The 20,830-nt window shown below is 37.3% G+C and overlaps 1 protein-coding gene across 4 annotated transcripts in view; it reads right to left on the bottom strand.

The window, feature by feature from the left end:
• COL19A1 (collagen type XIX alpha 1 chain) overlaps window positions 1-20,830 on the bottom strand; it is a 203,154-nt gene that overhangs the window by 89,136 nt on the left and 93,188 nt on the right. For all 4 annotated transcript variants that reach the window (XM_056343496.1, XM_056343495.1, XM_056343499.1 and 1 more), the window contains 3 exons: window positions 14,152-14,205; window positions 13,418-13,453; window positions 611-664 (listed from right to left, as the gene is read on the bottom strand). In XM_056343496.1, the coding sequence (XP_056199471.1) occupies window positions 611-664; window positions 13,418-13,453; window positions 14,152-14,205 (144 nt within the window). The remainder of the gene's footprint in view (window positions 1-610; window positions 665-13,417; window positions 13,454-14,151; window positions 14,206-20,830) is intronic.

Below are 20,830 nucleotides of genomic sequence, written 5' to 3' on the forward strand. Positions count from 1 at the left end.
TCTGTCCTATTGAACTATCAAATTCAGTAAGTCAGGGAGAACAAAAACATAACACAGAGAAACCAGTCAGTCAGTTACTTCATTATATTAAAATTCTGAATAACCGAAGATTTATTTCATGTCTTGGGCATAATGTCTCCCTCACACCCCTTGCCATATCTCTCTTCTTTGTATATACATGTTAGGCTTTGACACTTGCATAACTGCATCTGCAACAAAACTTGGGTCACTAGTACTGGTTTCTCCTAATCTTTTAGATAATGACCTTAAGTTCATATTTTTATATATCTTAGGCATAGTCAGGTCTGTCCCTGCAATAAAATGAAAACTTCTGTGCAATTTTAATATTCTTTCACTTAAAATTACAGCAGAAACATGTTGCACAAATGACAATATCTACATCTGTGCTGCCAGTCATTAAAACAATTTAGATGGTTGAAATTGTTAAATCGCCTTCAACTGAAGAGAAACCTCAAATGTCAGAGCTCGGTTTGTTGTCAGCATGCTTCATACTCAGCTGCTACCTTTCCATTTTTTATTAGTGCTTAGAAAGAAGTCACACATCAAGGTCAGTTAGCACGCTCACCAGCTGTTCAGCAAGTTTACTCACCCTTTGACCTTCTTTGCCAGGTGGACCTTGGGGACCCTCCAGTCCTGGCAAACCCTGAAAATACAAACATTAAACAAATGTAGCATTCAGTGTTATTTATCTTACATTATTCTATAGAAGTAAGACTAAGCCAAAGAGTCAGATGTCAAGACAAAGCATTTATTTCTAATAATAAAAATAGGTTATTCATAATAACTTCTTTCAGGATAATGTTATATTCAGGTGTGAGAAAAAATGCAAACAATAATTACTAATTACATTCCTCCTTATAAAGGCCAAAGCATTTGGAAAAGAAGAGGTAAGTGAGTGCTACTTAAGCATAGCTATGTTTAACTACATTGTTACATGAAAAGTGATTCATCTTGTTAAGTTCGGATGCCATAAGAAAAAAAGGAAGAAATGCTACATTAAATGAATGACACCTTACTCTACAACTCAAATTCAAATATAGTCCCTGAAGGGGGAGGGGAAGGGAAGGGAGGGGAGGGAAATGGGACTAAATATAGCAGAAGGCCGTATGCTTGCTGTATTGAAAGAACCAGCCCCATGCAGCTTCCTCTGTGTCCCTGGCTCAGCTTTTTAAAACCCTTCAGAGCCACTTCTGTGTCGCCCTCTCCCCTGACCAGGCACAGGAGCTTTGGGTGTTTTGAACGTAGCCTTGACTTGTGAGCCTGCCTTCTGAACTCAGCGCAAGAATCTGCCTTTGCAGTCACAGACAGAATCACAGACTGTTTCCAACACTTTGGGGCTTTAATTTTATATCTGATTAATGTACAATATAAACATAAAGCCTTCAAATAACACCTCTGTACTTGGAACAGTGTCCCTTGCCCCTTAACTTTATGTCACCTTGGAACACAATTTCTAAAAAAAATTACTTCGAGGAAGCTATCCAATTTCCATTATAGCAACAAGAAATATGAAATCTGTTTCAATGTAATCAGCAAATAGTACTGAACTATAGTACTTTTTATAATTTTAAAAAAAGTATCGAACGCAATACTGCATATTCTAACAGGCTATCACAAAATTAAATAACTTATCTTCAGTTTATGTAAAAGTTTGAAATATTAATATGTTAAATTCTTAACCATTTAAATTACTCAGACTCACATATTGCTTCAACTTGAGTTACATCTTTGATCAAACTCTGAACTCTTTATTTAAACTCAATTACACGTATTTATTGCCCCAGTAAGGGTAAACTAAAGCCCTTCGAGAATCATGTTTTTAAAGCGTCCAGATTTCCAGAAATGAATTTTAAAAGTTCATTTATAATCTCTAATTCCCAAGATACACTTGAGAAACTAGTGGGCATGCCAAAGCTGCTAGATCATGTATCTACCAGTGATGTTTTAAGTTGTTTAGAATTAAGTATGACTCAAATTTTAAATAAAAGTAGTCAGTTCAAGAGTTTTTCTATTCCTATCATTTCTCTACTTTCAAACACCTAAGCTAGAACACTACCTCAGATAGTATTTCACTTCAGTTTATAATGTAAACAAGGTAAGGTTCAGGATCATTTACACAACTGATGCGCACCATTTCCATCTTTCTGCAAAAGTTTATGGAACTAGACTATGCATGACAATGTTGTGTCCAACAAATAAATCATGGTAAGTTAATTACAGTGCAGTTAAGTAGCTTATACATGCACAAACCCATAAAGCAGTATGTGAATATGACCTCCATAAAATTTCTCTATTTTTCCTCAGGATAGTTTGGAACTTGCAGAGAATTCTGACTGTCCAAGTGTTAGCAGTATTCTACATTTGTGGAAAGATTCTGAGAATTCAGGAAGAGGTGGAGTTATGTTTTGTTAATATTTCATTTATAGGGACAACTTTATGCAGGGGAGTGAGATGAAAACCTGTAATGTCTGTTTTATGGAGGAGGAAATACTTAGCCTCTCATATCTGTACAAAAAGGCTCCAAGGGGACAAAAATTACACAAGAATGTAACTGCACAATAATGATAATTAATAACCAACATTTCTGTCCAAGACTGACTTTTATTCTTTTTCTTCTCTCTACAATATCATTGTCAAGAAAAAGGAACCAGATAAGGAGGTTTATCTTCGAGGAAAGGGAGGAGAGCAGCTTACAATTGGAAACTAGGCAGGGAGGACTACCCTGTACAAGGAGCCACATCCTGACATTGAAACTGAGGTAAAAGTTCACACTAACTTCAGTGGGATCTTTGCTTTAAAAAGTGGTAAGACAACATGAACCATGTTAACTAATATGGCTGTAAAACTGTCAGAACCTGGTAACGGTACTGACTTAGCAATGCTATCCCTGTTCAGCATTCACTGGATGAGATCCTGGAAAAACAACTGAAGAAGAAACCTGTGCGAGGAATTAAACGGAAAACCCTACAGTGAAATCTGCCTAAAGGAACAAATAAAACACCCCCTGTTGAACTTCTATAAATCTTGGCAATGAATGTAACAGTTTAGCACAGAAGTACGTATTTGTAGGAAGACAAAGTATCTGCGTAGGTCTTATGCCTATTTAACTTCTAGAGATCTCCATTTGGAAATCAAAGATCAGATTCTTGACTGCCTCAAGTCACAGAGAGCACAGTGGGTAGACAAAGCCCACCAAGGGAGCCCACCACCGCAGACAGAAAGGGACAGAATATAGACCGAGTATATGCATGTGGCCTCGCGGGATATGCCATTGATTGTGTTGAAAACATTTATGTCAGAAAGAAATCCATTTTACCTGTGGCATCTCCCCAGGCAAACAACATCCAAAGCTATCAAAATGATTCACTGTCTGTCACCCTGATAGTCTCGCACTGGCAAGAGGATGGTATGGCAGTGAACAACAGGAGGCGTAGGAATAGCGCAAGGCAAAGTGAGATATAAGAACAGCCCATTCCTGTAGCATCAGACCGGCAGGAAAATATAATGCATCCTTACAGGTAGCCTGATATGCACAGGATTTTCCTGATGTGCCAGGCCACCTTTGAGGTTGGAAGGTGGTAGCCTTCTACCCACTTTATGTAGAAGCCAACTGAAATAACATATGAAGTCTTTAGGGCTTGTACCTGTCACACACCAGGCAAGCCCCTTGGATTTACATGCCTGAAGCAGCTTGAGAAACATCAAGTGCAAATCTCTCAAACATTACCATGTAGTCTGGGGAAAAAAGAGTCAGTAAGCTGGAAATGGGCTCGGGTACATCTGAAACTTAGAAAATCTATTACAATGAGCGAAGATGGCTATGAAAACAGGTGAAACATGATGCACAGACAGGCACAAGAAGCTTGCACAAGTTCTTGAAAATTGAGAGTGGAAACTTGTGAATTCCTTTATAAGAGGTAAACCATAGGCGTTGGTAAGGGAAAAGATGCTGGTTGTAAAGCTAAATAAAGAAAAAGCAAGCATGCTATGAAGCACATGCTGTCAGATTTTCAAACAAAATGTTGCCAAAACTTAGAATAATCTTTAGTTGAGGGAATATAGGAAAAATGACAGGTTTAAGAAAAAAAGCTACAGAAGAATAAGTTAGCTTTTAAAATCTTGCATGACATTGAAAATATATGTAGGAATTAATATTTTAATACTTAACAATATTTTTTTCAAGTATCAGGAGATAAAATCTATTAAGAGTTATTAAAATTGAAATGGTAGAAGAAAAATGTGTTTGGAAGTAACAGAAAAGTAATCTAACAGTTGAGCCAGTTAAGCTGTTTTAAATTTCATAAACTATCAATTTAAAGTGTGTTAGCTGGCATGTAGCTATCAGAAACCACTTATTACAAAAGGGTTAAAATCCTGTCATGTGAACCTGGAGGTACAAAAACATTTTTAAATGCCTGATACATCACAACAAGCATCCGCAGAGACATGGTGGCGACCTGGTTCATAAATTTAATAGCTTAGAGTAACTGCCTAGGAATGCACACTGAACAAAAGCAAAGGTTTTATTGTGACCCCTTAGTGAATTAAAATAAACCAGAACAAACAAAAAGAAAAATCCCAGCTGAAGTGAGAGAATGAAGTTACTTGAAATTGTAATTTGTATTACTTCCTCTGGAAGCTTATGGACGATGGCAAAAGAGTAAAATATTAGACAACATTTTTTTGTATTCTGAAAGTTGCTTCAAAACATAGGTGATAGTTTTTTAAGCAGAAAGCTAGACAGCTGCCTTACATACTCATAGGTAATGTTGCTGAAATAGGTTCTGAGCTGGCAGCCTTTCCTTCTCAACACAAATTAGAATACAATACAAATGCTAACAATAGCAAGGCAGATCTAATTAAGGCACAAAAATTATTTCATTACAGACTGGTTTCTGTGTTCTATACCCAAACTACTTACCTATTTTTTTCCTCACTATGAATTCCAGCAAACACATGACCTCAATTTATGTGGAATAAATGCTACTAGGCAGAAAGAAAGTATATGTAGTTTAGTGAGATGAGTCAATTGAAAACAGAGGCAAAGCCTAAATTAGGCATGCAGAAACACCTTGGTAGTGTTTTAAACCACTTGAATATGTGAGCTTTTATAATGATAAAACTTGCTACTTTAAAAAGACACAGCTATAACAGACATGATTCAGCTAAGTAATTTGAAAACAGTATGTTTACAAACAGAAAGGTATAGCTGTACTGAAACAAAATCAACACAAACCATTTTAAAAGAGAATTGGTGGGCAATTCCCACTGGAGGGGTTTGACATATTTCTTCAATGTACAGTTCTCACCAGGACAAAAAACATCTGTCATGCTGATGTACTACATAAACAATGATCCTTCTGTAAAACCCACAAGCAGACCAGCACAGAATCACACAAATCAATAGTCAGGTAAAAAGCAACCACGGATTTCCAAGTTCCTGACATAACATAATGTGTGATCATGGATCGTTGTGGGATGGATGGTACTGCTGTGGCTGTACTCATTCAAGAACGTCCCAGCATCCCAGACAGGATGCATCAAGATGCAGTTCAATTAGATCTTAAATTCATCTACCTATCTGGAAGTGTTACCAGACAAGTTCTACTGTGCAGGTCACGATTGTCACTGTGATTCTTCTATGCTATTTTGAGGATATTTTCCTCTTTGGTCTGTATCATATGGAGGGGAAACGCGTGCCCTCCTCTTGTGTAAGAATGGGCTATTACCCTCAGCAAGCAAAGGAGCTGAAATATAAAGTTTACCCACAGTCAAGGTGGCTTACAGTGTTGGCTTCCCAGATATCTTCAAGATAGTTTACTTGCTGCCATTGTCCTGCTGACCCACCTCAAAGCTCAAACAGGAGAGTGAGGAAGAGAGAGATCTTAAAATATGGCTATGATTGTTTCTTTTTCTTGTCCACAAGACTGTCCAACACCACCCACACGAAAATCCACAGAGCATGCAGACACACCTCACTTATAAAATTCTGCTAGAATGGGAAAAATGGCAGAGGAAAATCACAGATGGATGACTAATTTCTTGTACTACCATTCAGTGAGGGGAATTAGACTACCACTTATCTCAAATACCTCTATCATCAGCATTTCCAAATACAACCTGGTCTCATTCTCATCCTTACTGAAGTAAGTTGAGATGGCAAGCTGAAAGATTTGTACCCCCTGTTTGGCCTTTTATTGCTGCTGTGGTAATCATACTGTTTTGCTTAGGAGTGGAAAGTTGAATAGGCCACAATTTGGCTTTCAAAAGTGCTGCCAACCCATTTACTTCTGTGGGAAAGGAGACAGCAGTTAGCAGAAGTATTTCAGTCTGCCAGAAAACATGATCAGCTACATTTTCATGGTAATCTATTACTGACGTGAACAGAAAATAGGTTCCTTGCTGATCTCATTATGCTTTGGGTTTGGTCATTTCTGTAGCGCTCTCTGGTAACTTGAAATCTGCTTTGCTTCAGAGATAATAGTTTCAAAGGGAAACTGGAAGAGTAATTTCACAGAAGTTCACACTTTATGAAACTAGTACTTTTAATAGACATGGCTTTATTTTCTAAGCAAAAAAAAAGTATTATTTAAAATCCTGGGGAGTACTTTGAAATGATTCTTTACATTGGTGTCTACTGCGTATGGGACTATTCTCAAATCATTCTTCTAACGAAGGACATATAAATCACATTTGTGCCAACTTAGCAGACACTGAATTTTTGAAAAATAGGTGTTCTGTGAGGCTAAGGCATCAATCTTCACTTGTACCTTCAGTATCGGTATTACTGCATAAAGAAGATAAACAGACTGAAACTGCTCAAACATCTATTTCACTAAAAGGGTAATCTTAATAGGATCTGCTTCCATACTTTAAAAGCATTTTTTAAAGAAGAGAATATTTGCAAGTTATACTGTGAGAGTTAAAGATCACCGTATCTCATGCAGAACAACTGAACAGTTCAGTATTTTCACGAAATTATTACACTTCCATTAAAAAATCTCAAATAGATTTTTCTTAGAGGGATATATATAAAGATCTTTAGAATAAAAATACAATTTTCTGTCTATACTTTCTTTAGTTAACTAGACTTGCTCTCCTTTATTTTTATGTCATTACCTGAAAAGAAAGAGAGGATAATATTAGCTGAGATGCTTACTAACGAGGGATGTGTGTGTGTGCGTGCCCCTTCTTAAGTAATACAAGTTATTCAGATGACTTATTTTTTCCACTGTGAGACAAGAAAGGAACTGTGTGCAGAAGTCAAGAAAAGCAAAAACTGGCACACAATCTTTCAGGAAGAATCATCCAAAATACTGTTGCCCACTACAACAGCAAGGATGCTGGGATACCAAATGCCTCCTCTTTGGAGCTCCGTATAAATGCCAAATAATTACACTATGACTCAAGTAATGCATCAAATGAATTTATGAAATTCCTAGGCAATGCTGCCAAAAGTGAATTTTAACTTTACACACATAACTGCTGAAGGTCTGAGGGACAAGCTGCGTAATCTGTTGCTGATGTTTGTTTAGGGAGAGGAAAGCCAAAAGTGACGGCAGAGCCTGCCCAGGCCTGAACCTGCAGCTTCCTCCCACAGCCGCCTCCGCGCCGCACTTGTGCGCCAGCTTCATTCGGCTCGATTTAACCAGACCTGGGAGCCAACATTTCAACTATCTGTTTAGTAAGCAAGTCTTGGGGACTTCTGTCTGTGACTGACTTAAGCCTCGGCTGCTGCGTAAACACTTGGTGCCATCTGGATGACTATTTTATAACTCCTGAAAGGGATAGGTTCACAGGAACGTACGGATGGATGCTTGTTTTCCTCAGGAACTAAAAGCAGCATATCGAGTGTCAAGAGGAATAGTTACCATATATTTTACAAGGGATGGCTGCACTACCTTCCCTCACCTGTCACTCTTCTGACACGGCATGCACAGGCTTAAGCTGGGGATACCAGAGCGGGCAAGTTGCAGAGCCAGCTGTGCCCCTGCAGAAAACAGTCCCCAGCTTCTGCCACTAAATTCCACTTCTTGACAAAACCACAGAACAGAGCGGTATAATCCCTTTGGTTTATTCTCTGAAGGGTCCTCAGCTACAGTACAATTTATCAGGGAACTGAAACCTTTTAAAGACTAAACTGCTCTCCATAAAGTTGGCATAATTAGGGAGAAAAGTTCAAAATATACTCCCAGCATGTATTATAAGACACTGGAAAAATACTAAAGAAAAGAGACATATAGTATTTACAGAGCAATTCAGAAAGAACATACCAGAGAAATTAAAGACAGCAAAAAAAAAGGATAAGAATCAATCATGACTTTGGACTACTCCCACAAAACTACCACCATAACTGAGGAGACAAAACAAATACATATATCTTGAATTGTGCACTGTTAACTGACTCCATGGAAACACAGAAAAACTTCATCTCCTTCCTAAAAGTGCTTAATTATGCACATATATGTCAAAGTTAACAATCCAAGCCACTAAATGTATTTGTACAAATAATGCATGAATCAAACAAATACACTTAGAACTAGTGAAATTACTAATTTCATTAGGATTTTACATAAAGCTTATAATTTTTTCATGTATTTTTTATAGCCTAGCATATTTTGCACTACAATGCTGTTTCTTTTCCTCCACCTCTAGTTCATCATCCAAGAACAATGAAATTGTATTAATAAGACTTCCATACCTGCCTTAAAGAAATTTATAGAAACCCACAGGCTGCAATTCTAATCCCATCTCTTTTCACTGCAGAAATGTATAGTAAGGCACACAGAATTTTCCTTCTGAGTTCTCTGCTACTGCTGCAAGTGAGAAGTTTTAAGTGTGCACGCACTCTAGGATTTCAGTTGAGATTTTCTGCTAACTGACATCAAGCAGAAATGTTCAAAGCTCTGCTTTTTTTCCCAGAGCAACACACTTTTTCTGAGCTATGAAATTTCCATTACAAATTCATAAAATCATTCTTGCATCTTAAAAAGCAGCAGTATTATTTCCCCGGTTTTGTGGTTTGGCATATGTACATCCACCTGACAGCTTGTTACAGCTCTTGGGCATTTATGAATTCTGCCATACATACTGCCTCCAAGTATCCCTCATTCCTTACAGAGACTATAATGGCTACATCTGTCAGTTGAACACTTTTAAAAATACAGCTTTTTTTTCCAAGTACCAATAACTTCATTCTCTTCCGTGATTTTTTCATGGAGGGCAGAGCATGCTTGCTGTGCTTTTGAGCAGCACAGGATTTCCTACACATCAGGGATGACCAAACATTTAGACACAGGGTCACTGATGCCTTTTTGACTTTCACAGGTACCGAAAGCACAGACAAATGAAAACCCAAGAGCTTCTACAACTGTTAGATTCTTCTGTAGATTAACTATGGACAACTTTCCACGGACTGAAGTACCACCAACCAGCTGCTTGGGAATGACTGCAGTGAAGCAGTCTCAGTTTTTGCCACCTTCACACTCCCCATGCTGAGGACAGGACCATGGTGCAGGTCTTTGTGTGGGGAAAATGCTCTGGCCCCACATGATGCTGCCGATACTCTAGCTTATGCTGATACCAGCATATATGGTAGACCTTCTCCAACTTATTCCACTAATGTATGATTTCTATGGAAATACACAGGAATGGAAGAGCTGCATAGGGCAGCAGAGCTCTGTAATGCCATCATTTCCCACCTGTCTTGATATGCAATTGCACGAGAGCAGAAGGTCGATGACCCATGCTCAGCTGTCCAGTTTGAGCAAAACCAAGTCCCTTTCAATAATTCCTCCCTCCCTGCCCAAATGTATTTTGGACTTGGCTCTAACAGTGTTTCATTATTTTTACTCCTCTTCCCCCCTGTCCTCAGCATAATAATTCATTTTGCATTTTGATAAAAAGAAAGAAATCCTTTTCACATTAGAAAAAACTAAAAATGACTGTAAGTAGAAGATAAATTTATCATGTTATGCATAAGTCCCAAACAAATGGAACATTTTAAAACTTTTAATAGGGTTCATAACTGAAACACTGATGTCACGTTTTGGCGATAACAGCATGAATGATCCTGACATAGGAAGTTTTCATTCAGTGACAAATGAACCTTGATACTATCTGACCTACTACTTATTCACAGTGAGATATGTATCTTCCTTTCATGATTATATATCATAACAGTCACAGACACACAGAAGTCACACAAATAAAACAACTCTGAAGACTGAATTTTCCCCGAGCCACCACCATTCATGTAATTCATCTTCTTTTAGCTCTTGCCAACAGAAACACATAACTATTGACAGTGGTGCGGAGAGAGAGCCTTCCTGCTGGGCCATATATTCCCACAGTGTCGTAACCTGTCTTCAGATTGCTAAACCAATTCACACTCACTCTTGTCTCTTCTCTCAGTTAGCAGTTATGCAAAAAAAATGTTTCAGTACGCCAGTTAGTAACATCCTTCTGACGGCTCATGTGTGCTTTACTAAAATTTAAATGTTTCCTTTTAGAAAGTGTAAAGATAACCATCAGTGGATGTACCAATGCAGAAACAGCTTGCTGTGCCTGAATCAACTGAAACATTTGCACAGCATTTTATAATCAAAGAAATGTAATTCTCTGACAGTCCTTTTTACGAAACTGAACCACTTAAGATACAGAAGGAGTAACTTCAGCCAATTTGAAAGCAGCTTCTGATTTTTGATATCACACTACTAGCCTCTGAGTATAACTCTCAGGAAAGCTGAGTGTCCACAACTGTGACCAAAGACAATGCATGGATCCAAAACAGGCCTAACATATCCAGGTGGTGCTATCAGAATGGATGTAATAATTTTTTCATCATTTACACAAGAAATGCTCAAAAGGACCATTCTATGGTCCTATAGCACCCAAAAATAGGCATTCTCAATTCTTTTTCCTGTGTCATATCTCCAGAAGTATCCTATTTCTATTTCCATGATCCCGTCAAGGCCTGTAAGAATCTATTTGAAGCAAGATCTACTCCAATCCATCTACTGCAGTAACGATCCTAGAATCAAGGCTGTTTATTAAAAATCTTTCACTGTTAACTCTTCCAACACACATTTTGACTGTATATTCAAAAGCTGAAGGACAGAATTGGCCCTGTTTACCTCTAGCGAGACATGAACCGTAGCAAACAGCCACTGATCTTGGGACACAGTACTAACTTATCTTCAGGAAATCAAGATACCATAAAACATAAAATATGCATAAGTACCATAAAACATGGCAACTTAATCTTGAAACTGTAAAGTAGAATTTATTTTTACAGTATGGGTCTCTGGTTACAACCTTCAATGTTTGTCAGATCTAATGAAGATGCTTGCTGCTATGGTCTTGGGAATGAAGAGGGTGAAAAGACAACGTATAATCATTTACACTATGAATGATAGTTCTTACAGTGTTTTTAGGATTACATGGCTAATATGAATAGTGTAGAAGTAGTTCATAATACTGAGTCTGGGAGAAGAGCTATTTATGCTGTGGAACTACAGCCTGGGGATTTGGGAGTTTTTATCTTTGCTTTAATTTTTGCCATGCTCTCTTCCACCATTCTCAACTGTTTTTACCCAACTGGACTTTCCTTAATGGGACGCCTTCTCATTTCAGTTTGTAAGCAAAATCACTTGGTTTCAGACAGAATTTATTACTTTTATGAAGCAGCGCTTGCCCTGGAGAGTTTTGGGGACATTTCTCTTCAGGCTTCATACATGCTTGGGGCACAGATCATTGCAAGGAAACTAAAAACCTCTTCCACCATCTCTATAGCACTATCTAGCCACAATACAACTAATATGCAGGTCAATTCTCCTTTCTGGTGCACAGGCACATACCAGATCCTCACAAAGTAACAGTTAGATCCATACTGAAGAAGTCTCCTTGACACTTAAAAGACAACTAATCGTCATGTCTGACCTCACATTTTATTTTCTTCAGCTAAATTACATGAAAGGGAATAAATGAATTAGTGACCAAATTTGCAACTTCCTGAGTCTGATACACAGACCTTTTCTATAAAGAAGGAAAGGAAGATACCTATTTGCTTTTTTCCCTCTAAGAACTGTAGAAACTTTAAAAAACCTGTATTATCAAAATATTGTTCTTCACTAGAATCTAGTACATTATTTTTTTCATCATTATAATGTTGCATTTCTTTTTCCTTTCCAGACTGTGTCTTTTATGCATATCAGGGCATTAAGTAAGATACAAAGACTGTATAGATGTGAATACCATGACACATAACTCTGCAAGTGTTTGAAAGGACAAACTCTAAACAGTTTGCTATTTGGTGTGAAAAGAATATTGCAACCTCCTTTTTTGGAAAAAGAATGCTTCATACTGAAGCATATGTTATTCTCAAATATTTGACATATCCAATCACTGACTTTTTAATGGACTATAATTAAGCAAATACTGAAATTAATTAAATTATTTTTATTATCGGTAGCAGCATTATCGTGTAATAAAAGAAACCAGAAGCAGATGACGTGTTTCATAAAAGAAAATGGTCTAATGTCTTTGTGGTACCCAAAAATGGAGTAAGCACAGGCAGTGCGAGTGTGTATGACATCAGCAGTGAATATCAAGCTGGACTGGCTAGCAAGTAGGTGAATATATACATTGTATATATGTACGTATTTATCATTCCCAGACCATTGTCATGATCAGTCAGAGAAAGTAACAGGATGAAGTTGTCGGTGCTGTTTGTGGGAGTGCTGAGTGTGTCCACCTCTGTTGACCTGTGTGGCCAGACATGTCTGTGTGTGTGTTTGTGTACCTACTGGGAATGCATGCTCAGCCCTGCTACCAGTTGGACCTGAGGACAAGGAGCTGTGGCACCCTCACATCTATCTGGATATGTCCCCACATCCTCAGCTTTCTGAAAATAGGGTCCTCTGTGTCAAATTTGAACTTACGCATGCTATATATATAATAATCTGTTGTACACAGGGCATTGCACTCATAACTAAGTACTTAATAAAATAACCTGGCAATAGAATATTTACAATATCTTAAAAAAGCATTATTTAGATTTCAAAGCTTTTACTTAAAAATGTTTTTCACTAAAAATAACAAGGGAATTCTTTGACTTTAACCAGCTTATGATATCTATACATAGAACAAATTAAAAAAGAATATTTTTGCTAGCATTTTGTGGGAAATGAGATGTCTTAAATATGCTTATTTTCTCTATATTTATAAAATTCCATTTTCCCTGCTTCACAATTCCTACAGGAAATGCAGAGGCATTGCACAGTGAGGGACCTGCTTTTAAAATTAACAATAAAAGTATTTATATTGCAAATAAGCTAAAACCTGCAACATTTCTCAGTGATTTTCTTTCATCTGTTTTTGTTTCACATGTACTTACACTCAAGGCAGTTGGTCCCGGAGGTCCTGCATCTCCCTAATTAAAACAGGAGAGTAAGTAAACCAGCAATCTCTTTAGTTCTATGTATTAAACCCCTATGCCTTTTAGAGGATATATACCACGGCAGAAGTAAATCCAGTATAAGCATCACACATGCTCTGATTACAAAAACATACGAGCAGAAAAATACTCTTTTTCAGTAATGGCATAGATGTAGACAGTTCACTACAGGTTAAATGGAAATAAAAAATGACAGGCTTCTGCATAAATGAATCACAGCTTAAAAAAACCCAATCCTTCAAAACACATCTGCATATTTTAAATTACAAGATGCAGCTTATATGCACAATGCAGCCACTGAAGTCAATGTGACAAGTTCACATACGTAAAGACATCTGCCTGTGTCAACGTTCACAGAATTAGGTCACTGAGATATGAACTGCCTTATGAGACCTTCAGGTTCAGTCCCATAGGAGCAAATCAGATCACCAGAGCAATTCAGAACACTGAATTTAGGCTCCTGTTCTGAATTCCTTTCAAAATTTGTTGTAAGAAAGATTAATTATCTTTTGTATTTACAGTAAGTCTGTATTCATATTCTTCAACGCTCAAGCTGGCGTTGAACACACAAATGGCAGCAGTGGGTGTTTGCCACATATAGTTAAGGCAGTATGTTCAATATTGAAGAGATATTATGCACACTCACACATACAACTTTATAGATAAAGAAGTACCTTTTCTCCTTTAGCACCAGGCACACCAGGACTACCAGGGTCACCTTTTAGTCCCTGGGCAAAAAAGAAAAATGCATTATTTGTTGTCAACTGTGGAAAGAGCTGGACAAAATCCTGTAGTATTGTGGTTAGCATATATTAATGAACTACGCCTTAAAATACTACCCCATTACTAGTACTACTACCTCATAGTTCTTTATTTTCATTATTTTGTGAACAGAGAAACATCTATCAAATACTGCATGTGTCTTTAACATGTAATTAAACATATAAAGCTGAACTATCTAGTTGATTGTGCCCTGTTAGGGCAAGTAGCACATAAAAATACAAAGTTCCTTTGCAGTCCCAGTAGGTCTGTGTCTTGCATGGCTAACAAAGATAGAATACTAGAGAAAGTACTAGTGCATTCAGTTAACTTCTGCTAAAATCTGGAAAGCGGCAGAGGTGGACAGAGAGCTGCAGATTCTATGTTTCATGTAACAATGCGGAGCTGGTGAGCTACAGCAGGGTACAGCTCAGAGCTGCTGCACATTCTCCAACACTCCAATCCTCACCAGTGTTTGAAAAGGCAATTAAAGAAATAACTGGGTCCTCAATAACTCCCTCCTTAGTTCTGCCTACAGCTGGAGAAGCTGACAACACTGCCTAGTCTTACACATTACATACGCAGCATTTCACAACTGCAGAATCATACAATGGTTTGGGTTGGAAGGGACCTTTAAAGGTCATCTAGTCCAATCCTTGTGCAACAAGCAGGGACATCTTCAACTAGATCAGGCTGTGCAGAGCCCCATCCAACCCGACCCTGAACATTTCCAGGGATGGGGCATCCAGAACCATTCTGGGCAACCCGTTCCAGTGTTTCACCGTCTTCATTGTAAAAAATTTCCTCTTTACATCTAGTCTGATTTTTCCCTCTACAATATCTACAATACAGCTCTTCCACTAACATATCTCACCAGAAGCAGCCCCCAAAAGCATAATCTTTAGCACCCAGCCCAATCTTTGTTGTCTTCTCCTTGCTACAAAATAAATGGAAAATCAAGAGGTTCTGAAATATGCCCAGCAAACTGAAGTCATTCTGCAGTAAGGAATGAACTCAATTCTGATGTTGGACCAACCTACCAGGAACTCCTTTTTGTTCAAGCCCAAAGACACGTTCTTGTGCCTTCCCTCTGACCACTGCTTTAGGGCATGTGACAGGAAAGCACATACACTCCAAGTCAGAGACAGCTCTACAGGTTCAAATTTTTACTCAGAAACCAAATGGTTATAATGTAGGCAATACAGGACCAAATTATAATGAGATGCTCCACAACTAGGCTACCATCATTACTATTGTGGAAGTTAATTAGGTCAAGGACAGAAAAGATTCATCTACATCTGAATTAGGGTTTACTAACTTAAGTTCTTCCCAGCCCCCTTTTTGCCCTTGCAAACTCTCTTCCTCAGTTTGCAGTAATTGTAAAGATAGAGACAACTGGCATGAAAATGATAAGTAACATCTGTGCCTTGGTGGGTACAGAAACATGAAATCAGTGAGTGTTCTAAATACTACATATTTGTGCAACTTCACTTCCTGCTAAAATTATATTAATTCACCATCTGGAAGGAACATCATTTAGAACTATATGAGCATTTAAGTACCCACTTTGGATTAAATTTGTGGTTGTTGTAAATACCCCTGATTTAGCTTTGATTTTTCCTTTATTAAGCTTGCCAAATATGCAATAGTTAAATCAGAAGTAGTTTTGCTGTTTGGATTTTAAAAATGTAATAGGCAGATGGATTCAAAAACCAGGCCAAAAATTCCTTTCTCTTTACAATCTGCATATTTATGACAGTTTTAATATTGTCTCCACTTACTACATTTTACTTTCCACCTCCTCCTTTACACAGTCTGAAACACAACGACTCCATATTCTAAAATGCCATTTTAGGGAAATTTCAGGTATGCAAACTGTATGGATTTGGATCAAAATAAAAATGAAAAAAAAATATTAGCAAATCAGCAGTGGAGCAATAGCTTTGAAGTTAAGAATTAGCTGCGAGGCTGTATATTCAGAGAAGAGAAAGATAAGGGTAAAAAAACCCATAAATCTGCAGCTCACAGACAGCAATATATCTGTGTGTCTCTACTGAAAAGACAATTGCAGATGAAAGATACTGAACCTAAGTCATGCACTGTCAAACTATGAACCTCATTTTTCCCTAATTGGTTTGTTTAAAACTTTTAGTAGTGTTCTTGCAGTGCACCTCAGTGAGGCATGCAGTTTGACAGCTGCTGCAGAGATTATAACCACAGAAGTTGACCTCACATAAAAAGGACAAGGGGAAATGACATATTTGATAACAAGCCTTACAGTGTTTAAAGCAGGATTTCTGAGTACCAAGGAAGGTTTTTTTATCTATTTATTTTAAAATACTTGAATTAGCTTTCCTTTGCAGTTTAAAACCCCAAGAAAGAAAAGCAGTATCAGTAAAAATAAGATCTGCTTAAAAGGTTATCCCATCACAAGTATTACTTGTTCTTCTACACATTATATATCTATAAAAAATATTATGATCTTAGTAAGTCCTAGACATACTGAATGCTTGCAAAAACACATCTGGTACTGTACCACGTCTGTTCTTCCCTACAGCCACGCTTGTAAAGATGCTGAGAGGTGTATCTGTTGCTGTCTCTGAAATGGCATAAGTAAGAATTCCTGTGCTAAGTCAGATCTGTAGCCCCTTCTATTGCAGTACAATACAGCCTCCTGTCTCTGGCAGAGTCCAGGACAGGATGCTTCAGTAAAATAGATGTGGTTATCTAAACAGATATAATTTGGATTATTTTAGATTAAGCGTTAAATTAGAAAAGCTTCTTTCCTGCAATATTTTAGGAGAACGAGGTCAATTTTGAAAACAATGAACTAATTTCTATTGATCCAAGGAGTCTGTTATCAGATATGCCAGAAATTCAAGAACTGAGTAAAAATTTCAGCAGCTCTCTGTTATGAGACTAAATGAATTATTGAATTCTACCCTGATCTAATTCTAACTTTTTGGGAACAATACAATAATACGCATTTGTGAGTTCATGAACACTCTTCAGCTGGTACTTTTTCTCCTCAGTAAGGACTACAGCTTGGTCTTTCTACAGATCAGAATAAACTTACATGGTGGTTCCTCTATGGACACCAAAATGGAAAGCATTTGGATATGCATGTATAAGGCCAACTCAAGGCTAACAGACAACAACATCAGAAATGGCTGAAATGAGAAAAGTTAGAGATATCTACATCTGTATCTATATATAGAATAAGACAGGTAACTGTAACACAGTTGCTAACCAACAGAGAAATTACTGGAACAAGTATAACAAATATCAATAAGGGTGTAAAGTCAGCAAAATCGGGGCCAACGGGACAGATTAAACTAGAGGCAGGCTTTTTGTTTGGAATGGGATGACAATGGTATTTCTTCTGGTGGAAGAAATTTAAAGGACAAGTTACCATATTGGTTGACAGTATTTTTGACAAATATGTAACCAGACTTTCCATGATATTAGCTTACTAGAGTTTTATTCAGCCTACAAAACCAATGGGATTAGGAGAAGAAAACAATGAAAACCCAGCAACTGTGCTTTAACGCTCTAAAAATGACCATGTTTTCACAGATTCTTCAAAGGATGGGATTTTATTAATGGGTGTCCCAACAGTACTGGCATAAAAGGCAATGGTTTTCCTATTTGAATTTTCCTTTTAAACCAGTAACAATCTCATACAATGCTCGTTCACTCTCTGAGAAAATTTTCAGTGTACGATACGGTTTTCTCAGGCCTTAGTGAACCTGCTAAGAGTATGTTAAGTCACAATTCATCAAGTAAAACATTAGGGCATAAAGAGCATGTTTTACTTGGAGGAAACACTTAACATAACAATTTTGCTAATGTTCCTGAACTCTAGAAAGAGTTTTCTTATTGATAATTTCATGCAAAGCTAACAAATTCAGTTATTTTGGTGCTTTTTTTTTCCAGAGTTCTCTTATCCAACTCATGTCTGTTGTTATGGTAAACATTTTGTCTCAGGGTGAAAGGTTAGTGGACTTCTCAGATATTTCCCAGCTGTGGCTAATTAACTGATGGCAGCTGAGAAAAGGCTGTGGACCCAGTCTTCTAACACTTCTGGTGAGGTTTGCATGGAGGCTGGTATCTCTGAGGCTGTAAGAGTGGCAAAATCTTTTGAGGAGAACAGGTTTTTCACTCCAAAAGATATCTGTTTGGAAAAACATCATTCATTATGTACAATTCCCTCACCTGCATTAACCTGGTTAGATCTCACAACAGGTTAAAATCTGCTAGAATAACATATCAAATATAATGGAAATACAGTAAACAATCTAGCAATAACCAACAACATGCAACCAGATTATTATAGATCAAATCAACAGTCTCTACCAAGCAATAAAACTTGGAAATACTCTAACAAGTAGGAGAACAGAACTATACTTTCTCCACAGAGGAGCCTTAAAACCTAAATTAAAACAACAGCTTCAGAGTCAGCTGTACAACACCAAGCTGTATATGTTGGGATAACTCTTCTAATTTAGCAAAGTATTTTCAAAGCTCCAAACAATACACTATTTTTCAGTACTCTCATGCAGTTTTAAACATTGTCATTGCTCTTTTCTCATTAATGTCATTCAAAAACTTCAAATTGCTACATTACTAGAATTTTCTGGATCCTGGAGCAATGCCTACTCTCTCCTTATACTTTTATTCCTAACAGAATCCTCAAACTCTAGATATCATTAAATACCATTACCAACTTCATCCTTTCAAGCTGTAGGATTTCTTCCCTTCCTATCCAAATATTTCCTTACATTGCTGACACTAAGAGAGTTGAAGATTAGAGACACAGGCCATGAGGGTGTGAAGGCAAACAACTGTTACTATCGTACCAAGACATCTTTAAAAATGTTCATACTTCTGTTCACCTTTTCCCACAACCATAAAAATAAAAAGGTCTGATATGTTTTCCATCTTCCCATTGAAAACCTGGGATTTTTTTTTCATTGCTAACTGAACTGCAGAGATCCACTCTTTGACATCAGGTATGTAAACAACAATAGACGTATGGAAGTTTTTAAGTCACTTAGGGTATCATTTTTCCCAGCAGCAGAAAAAGATAATTATTGAATCACTTGGTTTAATGCTGTAGAGATTATATTTATTAGAATTTCAGATTTTTTAACAGTTTTTTAAAATTTTTAAAATTTTTTTACAATTTGCAAGAAAGACACTGTTCTGCCTCTAGTCACGCATGACACATGTTGATAGATATGAATCATAATTTTCTGTTTTCACTTACTTTTGCTGTAAGATTTCATTTGTGTCAGCAAAACATTAATTGGTAGTGTCCCACGGTATTCATTTCCTACCTGCACCACTGATCAGGAAAATGACATGACTGCAAGAAGAGTCTAAAATTTTCAATGTTAAAGATTTTCTTTCCATTTCAACTGACAAGCATATGAATGTACTATAGATCTTGCTCCACAGATAGTGTCATGGATGTTAGTACTGCAAATTTTTCCTTAATCCTTTTGGGATATAAGCATGATGGAGAAGAAACTATATTTATCAGGATTTCTTTCAGACAGCGTGTCTACGAAGCTACACTTGCTACAGTGACACAAACGATAGCATTATTAATGTCAAGTGGCTAAAAAATTCTCAAGGGATAAAACACAGATATTACTTAACTAAACTGGCTGTTCATATTATACAAGCAAATACCTGTTTACATATGTGATGTGAACACATACCATGGAAGAACAAATTAGTAATATATTAAGTTATTTATAACTACTCCTTAAGAAGCTAAAAACAATGGCCACCACATTACTGGTATTTATAGTAAGTATTCATGCTGTCAGATGGATTTTGAATAATGTCCCAGACTGGGACATGGCATTGTAGATCTTGGCTCAGATTCCTGGAGTGACAAACTGGGAGATGTGCAGAGCACTTAAATATATTCACACTTCCTGCATCCAAACCCGGTTCTCAATGAGATTAACTGACCCATTTAGCACAACCAGCGAGGAATGAAGGAACTAAACTTTTTAGGTATCCCTTCACTGTTAGAGAAAGCCTAGCCTTCAAATCAGGTCTGGCTTCCCACTGTCATGCAACTTCATTCTAGCAAGAACTTTTTGTACAGCTATGAAAACACAAGTAGTAACAGCAAGCAAAACTGTTCTGTGATACTTTGTTTCCTTATTTTGACTAAAATAAATTAAAATATGCTTCTACCATTTGTGCAAGGTAAAATGTTCAGTCACCTTTTTCAAGTTCTTCACTTGTGGGTATGGAAGCCCTCACTCCCCCAGGCAGAGACAACAGCTGCCAGCAGCCCATCCTGCTGGCTTTAAGCGTTTTCAGACTTTCTTTATGCAGCACTGCAGATTACACCCATGTAAGCATATTAACCTGATTGTTTCAGAAATATCAGATGTTACATTTCTGTACGTGGAATGAGTCTGAGAGACACTGATAGTGACCAAGAGTCAGTGATACACAGTCCTTTAAATTTAAGCATAATGACTGGCATGTACAGTGTACATGTACAGTGTTAACTGAATCCAAAGCATTTTATGTAAATATTGTTAAAAAGGAATTATGTGTGGATTC

The sequence above is a fragment of the Falco biarmicus genome, chromosome 6 (genome assembly GCF_023638135.1).
Source record: "Falco biarmicus isolate bFalBia1 chromosome 6, bFalBia1.pri, whole genome shotgun sequence".
NCBI classification, from domain to species: Eukaryota; Metazoa; Chordata; class Aves; order Falconiformes; family Falconidae; genus Falco; species Falco biarmicus.